This window comes from Chiloscyllium plagiosum, chromosome 3 (genome assembly GCF_004010195.1).
Source record: "Chiloscyllium plagiosum isolate BGI_BamShark_2017 chromosome 3, ASM401019v2, whole genome shotgun sequence".
In the NCBI taxonomy this organism is placed as follows: Eukaryota; Metazoa; Chordata; class Chondrichthyes; order Orectolobiformes; family Hemiscylliidae; genus Chiloscyllium; species Chiloscyllium plagiosum.
This window is the reverse complement of record NC_057712.1, coordinates 28,578,052-28,586,503: the sequence shown is the minus strand read 5'-3', so window position 1 is coordinate 28,586,503 and position 8,452 is coordinate 28,578,052. Positions and strand designations below refer to the sequence as shown.

Genomic DNA, 8,452 nt, shown 5'->3' with positions numbered 1-8,452 from the left:
TTTTATCTTAGCCTGCTGGACAAACTTTCCTCATTCCTGAAGAAGGGCTTATGCCCAAAACGTCGATTCTCCTGTTCCCTGGATGCTGCCTGACCTGCTGCGCTTTTCCAGCAACACATTTTCAGCTCTGATCTCCAGCATCTGCAGACCTCACTTTCTCCTATAATTACAACAAATCCTATTGTATACATTAGGTCATTTAAAAACTCAAGTACAATCTGTATTACTTTAGTGGTATACATAGAATTGGATATGTTTTGTTATCTCCCTTTTCTTAAACGTCTGTAGTGTATTGTTTTAACATTTATTTTGTAGTTGGGAGTGTAGTCCTGGAAATGCACAGCAGGTCAGGCAGCATCCTATTGAAGGGCTTATGCCCGAAACTTCAATTCTCCTGCTCCTCGGATGCTGCCTGACCTGCCGTGCGTTTCCAGCACTGCACTCCCGACTCTGAGCTCCAGTATCTGCAGTCCTCACTTTCTCCCACATGTATTTTGTAGCAAACATTTGTATTGTGCATTTTAAGTAGTGAACTAGTTAACTTAAATAGTTAGCTATTAGCTTTCAGGCAAGATTTCATTTCTGTAGCAGCCTGAAAGTAAAGCAAATGTTCAAGAATGGGGTCTGGACTCCTTGGGTCATGACCCCACATGCACCTCTTATGGGGTGCTGACATTGTGAGCCCTTTAGGAAGTTTGAATAGGGCAAGAGATGAAGGATAAATCCTTAACCAGTGTGCAATTCTAATAAATCTCTTCTGTACCTTTCTATATCTTGATATTCTATGTAAAGTGTGGTGCCTAGAACAAAGCACAGTTCTCCTGCTGAGGCCTAACAAGTGTTTTGTAAAGATTAACCATAATACTCTTGCTTTTGTATTCTTTTCTTTTATTAATAAAGTCAAGAATCCTTTCTATTCTCTGAACAGTCTTCCCAATCTGTACTGCTTCTTCAGAGATTTGGGTACATGCCTGGAGAAGCCTCCATCTTTGAAATTATATCACATAGTTTACCTTACCTCTCTTCATTCCTCCTCCTACAACGTATCGCTTCACACTTGCCTGCACGAGATTTCACTTAACTGGACTGTATTTTAGCCACCTGTTAAGTCTTCTTGAAGCTTGTTTTGGCCAGGCGTGACTATATTTTTGAGTTCTCTTTCAGCTGCAGACTTTAAAATTATGCTGTGAATAGCCAACCCACTTTGTCAATAAGTATTGAAAAGCGTCAAAGCACTAAAGTAATTCTGTAAATGCCAATGTGTACATGTCCCGTCTGAAAAGTAACTGCCCTTCATTCAATCCCCTGTGCTATATCCATTGTCTGCGGATGCTGCATTCTGACATGTTCTCCCTCAGTGGTGATTTGCCACTCGCATGAATGAGTGAGAAGAGAGCGATTTAAAAGACATGAGGGGGAGATTTTTTTGCACAGAGGGTGGTTCACGTGTGGAATGAACTTCCTCAGGAAATGGTTGGTGTGCGCACAATTACAGTGTTTAAAAGACATTTGGATACATGAATAAGAAAGGTTTGGAGGGATATGGATCAGGAGCAGTCAGGTGGGCCTAGTTTAGTTTGGGATTCTGTTCGGCATGGACTTGTTGGACTGTAGGGTCTGTTTCCATGCCGTATGAGTTGATATCACTTTACACAATGCTGTTTCAGGCTGTTTTACACCAGTTATGCCAGGCTGAGGTAGTTAATATTGACCCCTGTAGGTGTTCAGTTGTGCAGTTACAAAAAAAAATGAGGGAAACTCCGAAGATGGGCTTTCAGATTTCAAAGAGCTTTCTTCTCATGGAGGTAAGAGATCACTTGAAGGCATGAGGGACTTTGCTTATCACATTTACTTTAACTTGTGTGCCAATTTCTTTCTTCCAAAGTCAGGAAACCTTTGAAAGAATGTGACATGTGGTGCATTTCAACATTGTTTGAATGGTAGCTGAGGTATGAGGTTAGTTCTAACTTTGGCACTAAGAATGAAAAAGTCAAATTACCTAACTGGATGACTGCCTGTTATAAATCTGTGCTGATCTTTCATTCAATGGGAATCAACAGAAAGAAAAATTGGTTGTGATGAGTATTAGATGATCTCACAATGAATTGATTAACAATGGAAGAATCTTCTAATTAGGTTATATTTTATGCAGTTCCAGTATTTCAAACTAACCTTTCAACAAAGATGTGACAGTGAAAGCTGTCAGTTTTTGATGTTTGGATATAAAACTCATTCTACTGACTGTACGTCCATTCAACTCAGAAAAGAAACATTGAACAGCGTTGCAAAAATAAATCTGCATGTTTGAAATATTTTATCAAGCATCTTGTACTAATTATTTATTTCAGTTTGAGGAAGAATACCTTGAGACCAGGGATCAGTATGAAAAGCTACTGAAAGGTAGGTAGTATATATTAAAAGTGGGTTCGAAATTGGAATATTGTCTGTCTATTTGGGCATAAAATGGGTTCAAAGCATGCCAGTTTAGGAGTGGGATTTGTCACCACTCAGTGGGGTAGCCTGATGGAAGGTAGGGCTTGCTTTCCCCAGAGTCATCACATAAGTTAAAAACGTCTTTAAAAAAAGGTAGGAATCGTCAAGCTACCTGATTTTCACGCCCAGATTAGTAGAAAGCAAGGAGCTGATTTTTCTACTTAACAAGAAGCACGCTTCATTACATGTCTTTTTCTATTTTAAAAATATACTTTATTCATAAAATATCTGTGTACATACATATGTGGTCACAAAAGCACTTCAATTCTGTAGTTGCATAGCAAGTAGACAAACAAAACATTTGACTTTGACTGTATCTGAAAAACCAAAGATCTCTCTTACAGATACAATACTAATATTTACATATACTTGATGCACTCAGAGGATCGACTAACTGAATGGAGCCCCATTTAGCTTCAATAGGAAGGCCTCAGACAATATTTTTTCCCCACTGCGCCTTGGCAGCTGCTGCTCCAGGATTTAGTGCGACCCTCCGCATATAGTCCTGGATTCTAGGTTCAGGAAAACAACTCAACTAAATTAAATAAGCACTTTGAATTAAAACTCCAAGCCCTTTATAAAGTTCCCTTTACACTCAGACAAGCAAACATGTAAAGAAAACAACACACGAGCCGAGGGAAATCTAGGAAAACAGTTCCATAGTCTTGTTCACAATCTGGTGAGGTTGGTGGAGGAAATTTTAGTTTAGATGGATCAATTTTGAGGGATGCCTGGGCATCTGTCTTTAGGTTCAGATGAAAATCATTTTGATATCAGGAGAGGCTATGCATATTTCAGATTTTAAATTTGCTGTATTTTACCTGTATTTTTTTTTTCTAATTTGACTACCTTTTTAAATTAAAATTATTTCTTTACCTGCAATGTATTATTTTTGAATATTTATGATTTTCTTGATCAGGCCTGAGACTATATTTGGTTTTGTTTTCCACAACAGATGGAGCTCTCCTATATGAGCAGGTACCTATGGTCGAAATTGATGGAATGAAGTTAGTCCAGACCAATGCTATTCTGAACTATGTTGCAGCAAAATACAATCTTTATGGAAAAGATATCAAGGAAAGAGCGCTGTATGTCACATTTGGATAAGTCTTCTGATTTGAAAAATTTATGTTGTTAAAAGTGAAAACTGTACCATTAATCTTACTCCAGCAATCAAGGATTTGCATATTTAGTCTAGGCCAATTACCTGCTCAATACTGAGGGAGTGCTGCATTAGTCGAGATACTGGCTTTAAGAATAATGTTGTAATGAAGAAATTGGTCAGGTACGGTGTTACAGTTGAAGGAGTTGAATGGACAATTCGGAAATAATCGACCAGTCTTTGAGGCAAAATATGATTTGAACAGTGCTAATCTTTACAAAGAAAGAGTTAGTAAAACAGATCAGCACAAAATGTGAGGACTAATGTGGCAGGCTATCAGTGTGGAGTTTGCACATTCTCCCTGTGTTGGCATGGGTTTCCTTCGGGTGTACCAGCTTCTTCCCACATTCCAAAGATGTGTAAGTTAAGTGGATTGTCCATGGTAGGTGCAGATTACAGGGATAGGATAGGAAGTTTGGGCTCGGTGGGATACTCCCCATCGGGTTGGTGTGGACTTGATGGGCTGAAGGGCCTGCTTCCACACTAAGGTTTCTGTGATTCTATGATTCATTTGGTCATTTGACATATTTAACCCTGCCTTTGTTTAGAAATGCAGTGTCTTATGAATTACTCTAGAATATGTGTCTCTGCCTCCTACCTAGATGATGATTGGTCAATGTTTGTTAGGTGCATTGAGGCATTACTCCAAAGCTTGCTTATTTTGTCCCCATTTTTAAACCCTGACCCCTTGTCCCACAGTTGTGCTTTAACATGAAATTGTGATCTGTGGTAATCTTTTCAAGCACGATTTGTATCTATTCTTTCTAACGTTTCCACACATTCTCCTTATTCTTAGGCTGCAGATTTCGCACCTGCTCAGTCTGTCGTCTCATACTTGACGTAAAGTTCTTTGTGCCCTTTGCTTCTGGAACTTGTAGATTTCTCATTCCTCAGTGATCAGATCTAGATAAGGTGCAGCCTAACCAAATCATTGTGCAGCTACATGGCAACATCATACATGTACTCCATCAATTTGTCTGTACAGCTTAAAATTTTGTTTGCACCAGAAAGAATAGCAGGCTTCTGTGCATAAAAGTGGGCCTCTTCAACATTAAAATTGGCAAGAGTGCCAATTCACCAATTTGTCCTCAATTTTCATATCTAATGACAAAATAACAAACCATTGTTGCAACACAAAAATCAATATCTGATTTCTGCTTAATGTTCATTTAATGTTGTCAGTTTTTCTATCCTTAAGTATGTTTGCAGCAATTTGTGATTGTATTCAGCTTGGAAAAGCAATGACAATTACTTCCTTGGCAACATTTTGTGATGAGGAAATTTACACTTGCCTGTAAGAACCACATGAAAAAAAGATGGTCATAAGACTGAAGCTGTTTTGTTCTTTCTAATTTCATTTGTCAAGTTTATCTTTTCACAAAGGAAAGGGGTGTTCTTCTCTATCTGCAGCTCAAAACTGATTGTTTATTTCACTGAGTATTCATAACAGTGACCGCATTTATCAATCAAAAGACACTTGGGGGCTGCGAAAGGGGAAACTCATGGGTAGAACGATATGGGTGATTTCACTGGGTTTCCTATTACCTGCCCCACCCATCGTTCCTAGTACTATCACTCAGTCCTGCCAGCTGTCGCCACATTATTGACATTAGGTATGGCCTGTTGAGAATTGGGCCTAAATTGTTGAATCATAGAATAACACAGCACAAATGTCACTGTTGTAGCTGTGCTGGAACAGCCTGGCTAGGGAAGTGCAAGTCTTTGATACTACAGCTGGGATATTGTCAGAGTCTGTAGCCTTCACTGTACGCAGTGTCGTCAACAATTTCTGGATATCACATGAAGTGTATCAAATTGGCCAAAGTCCGGCATTAGCAATGCTGGGGACCTCAAGCCAAAGTCAAGATAAATCATCCAAGTGGCACTTCCGGTTGAAGATGACAAATTATTCAGCCTTCTCTTTTTCACTTACTGAGGATGTTTTTGGGTCTTTTTTATAAGACCATAAGACATGGGAGCAGAAATTAGGCCATTCAGCCCATCGAGTCTGCTCTGCCATTCAATCATGGCTGATAAGGTTTTCAGTCCTATTTTCTCGCTTTCTTCCTGTAACCTTTGATCCCCTTGGTAATCAAGAACCTGTTTATCTCTGTTTTAAATATACTCAATGACCTGGCTTCCATACCCTCCTGTGGCAATAAATGGTACAGATTTCCTCCTGTTAGTTGTTGATTATACCCCATCGTTCACAAGATGTGAATTGATCTGGTCTATTGTTTCACTTTTCTCTACCGAACGCTGCCTCACCTGTTTAATTGTCAGGCATTCTGTTTTGTAAATTCACCTCATGTTTTGGGTGTTGCTCCTGGCATGTCCTCATTAAAACTAGGATTGGGAGGCGGCAGCAGGCTTATGCCCGAAACGTCGATTCTCCTGTTCCTTGGATACTGCCTGACCTGCTGCGCTTTTACAGCAACACATTTTCAGGAGGGCTACCCTGTCATGTCTGTTAGTTGTAAGCTCTTTGTTCTGGGATAATACTTAGAAATATTTTGTGCATTTTCCCTCTTGCTTCTATATGTCTTTAGTATGGTGACCAGAATGTGCATGGTGTTCTAATTACAGTCTGACAGATAAAAGTTTATATCCTTTGTAAGTTTAAGATAAATTTGCCACTATTGAGTTCTATACACCTTAAAATAATTCCCACAGATTTGTGAACATTTTTAATTCCCTTGTTTTTAATAACTTAATTATCCAATTTTTTTGCCATTCTACCCCAGTCAACAGCTTCTTTTTTCTAAAATGGAGTGATGTTTCTATTTTTCCAAATGAATGAATCAGCCTTCGTTGACTGTCTGTGCGTTTGCACGTTCTCCCCATGTCTCTGTGAGTTTCCTCTGGATGTTCTGGTTTCCTCCCACAGTCTGAAGGTGTGCAGGTCAGGTGGATTGGCCATTCTGAATTGCCTGTAGTGTCTAGGGATATGCACAGTCATTGGGTTAGCCATGGGAACGCAGGATTACAGGGATAGATTGGGGAAGAATGAGTCTGTATAGGATGCTGTTTGGAGGGGCAATGTGGACTTGACGAATCAAATGGCCTTCTTCTGTACTATAGGGATTATATGATTCTGTGAAACTCGATGCCTAATGTTGGCTTGAATCTCAAAGTTATTCAAGAATATTGTCAATGAGAGTAAAAAAAAAAGTTGCTCTTGTACTGTTGAAAAAGTGTTTGTTATAATAGTGAAATGTGTATCTCTGAAGATTATCCATATTGTAGTTGGGGTGCATTGAAGCAAGTTTGGGAAAGCTGGACCGATTTTAAACAAATCAACACAGGAGCACATGCTCTGTAACAAAAAATATCATCTTGTTTAATGGCAAATAAAAGTAGACAATCTGGCAAACAAATTCAGTAATTATGGTTTCATACTTGTACATTTTTTTTTTATCACAGAATTGACATGTATGCAGAGGGAGCCAGAGATCTGATGACACTTGTGATGCGTCATCCATTTCTTCCTTCAGAGCAAAAGGACAGTGACCTAACACTGATAAATAACAAGGCCAAAAATAGATATTTCCCAGCATTTGAAAAGGTACATCGGTGTTACACTAGCTACAATGTTAATCGAGATGAACCTAATCTCATTTTGACTTCTTTGTTTGGCACTGTTTGCAACACAGGCAATTATGCGTGCACACTTGTTCGGGAACATATACGTGCATGCTCATTCGGGAACATGTACGTGCACGCTCATTCGGGTACATGTACGTGCACGCTCATTCGGGTACATGTACATGCACGCTCATTTAGGAATGTGTTTATGCATAGTTCCAAACACAGTATATCATCACATAGACCTTATGTGCGGACATCATGGTCAAACACAATTCTGCACGTGCGCAGGAAAGCATGTGGAATTTTTGAGCTGCGGTTCAGTGTTGGGGAGAGAGGAAAGGGGACATGGAATCCCTGGGAGTAAGGAAAGGAGAGAGGACAGGGAATGGGGAATCTCTGAGTGAGGAACGAAGAAAACCTAGGAGGTGTGGGATGAGAGTGGCTACAATGAGGGCCCAGGAGTTGTGAGACTCCCCCACCCCACCCCACTTTTCCCTTCCACACATCCCCGTGCTAGCTCTCTCTTCTCCCACCATCTGAAATATTCTGTTCTCTCCTGGCTCCCTATCTCCCCCTGTCCTGATTTCTATCCCTATGACTCCCGAAATCTATGGGGGATCTCTGATGGCTGGTGCCTGCAATTGCGGCCTTTTTTGTGTTCTTTCCTGGGATGTGAACATCACTGGCAATCGCAGCATTTGTTGGCAAACCCTAATTGGCCTTGAAATGAGTGGACCATGAGGCAATTTCCAAGGGCAGTAAATCCCATTGTGTGTGTAATGAATCACATGTAGGCCAGACCAGGTATGGAGGCAGATTTCCTTCGCTATAGGATATGAGTGAACCAAATGTGTTTTTACATCAATTGATGTTCATCATTACTGAGGCTATGCAACTAACTTCAATTCTAGATTTTAACTGAAGTTACATTGTCTGCTATGGTGGGTTGAAACCCATATGCTCAGAGAATCAGCCAGGCCTCTGGATTGAGGTAAAAACAATGACTGCAGATGCTGGAAACCAGATTCTGGATCAGTGGTGCTGGAAGAGCACAGCAATTCAGGCATCCGACAAGCAGCAAAATTGACGTTTCGGGCAAAAGCCCTTCATCAGGAATAAAGGCAGAGAGCCTGAAGCGTGGAGATAAGCTAGAGGAGGGTGGGGGTGGGGAGAAAGTAGCATAGAGTACAATAGGTGAGTGGGGGAGGA

General features: G+C 40.3%; 1 protein-coding gene across 1 annotated transcript in view; it reads left to right on the top strand.

The window, feature by feature from the left end:
* The first annotated feature begins 2,255 nt into the window (after positions 1 to 2,255).
* Positions 2,256 to 8,452, top strand: part of gsta.1 (glutathione S-transferase, alpha tandem duplicate 1) — an 11,976-nt gene continuing 5,779 nt past the window's right edge. Inside the window, exons 1-3 of the mRNA XM_043679228.1 lie at positions 2,256 to 2,400; positions 3,449 to 3,581; positions 7,079 to 7,220. Of these exons, the coding sequence (XP_043535163.1) occupies positions 2,301 to 2,400; positions 3,449 to 3,581; positions 7,079 to 7,220 (375 nt within the window). The 5' untranslated portion in view covers positions 2,256 to 2,300. The remainder of the gene's footprint in view (positions 2,401 to 3,448; positions 3,582 to 7,078; positions 7,221 to 8,452) is intronic.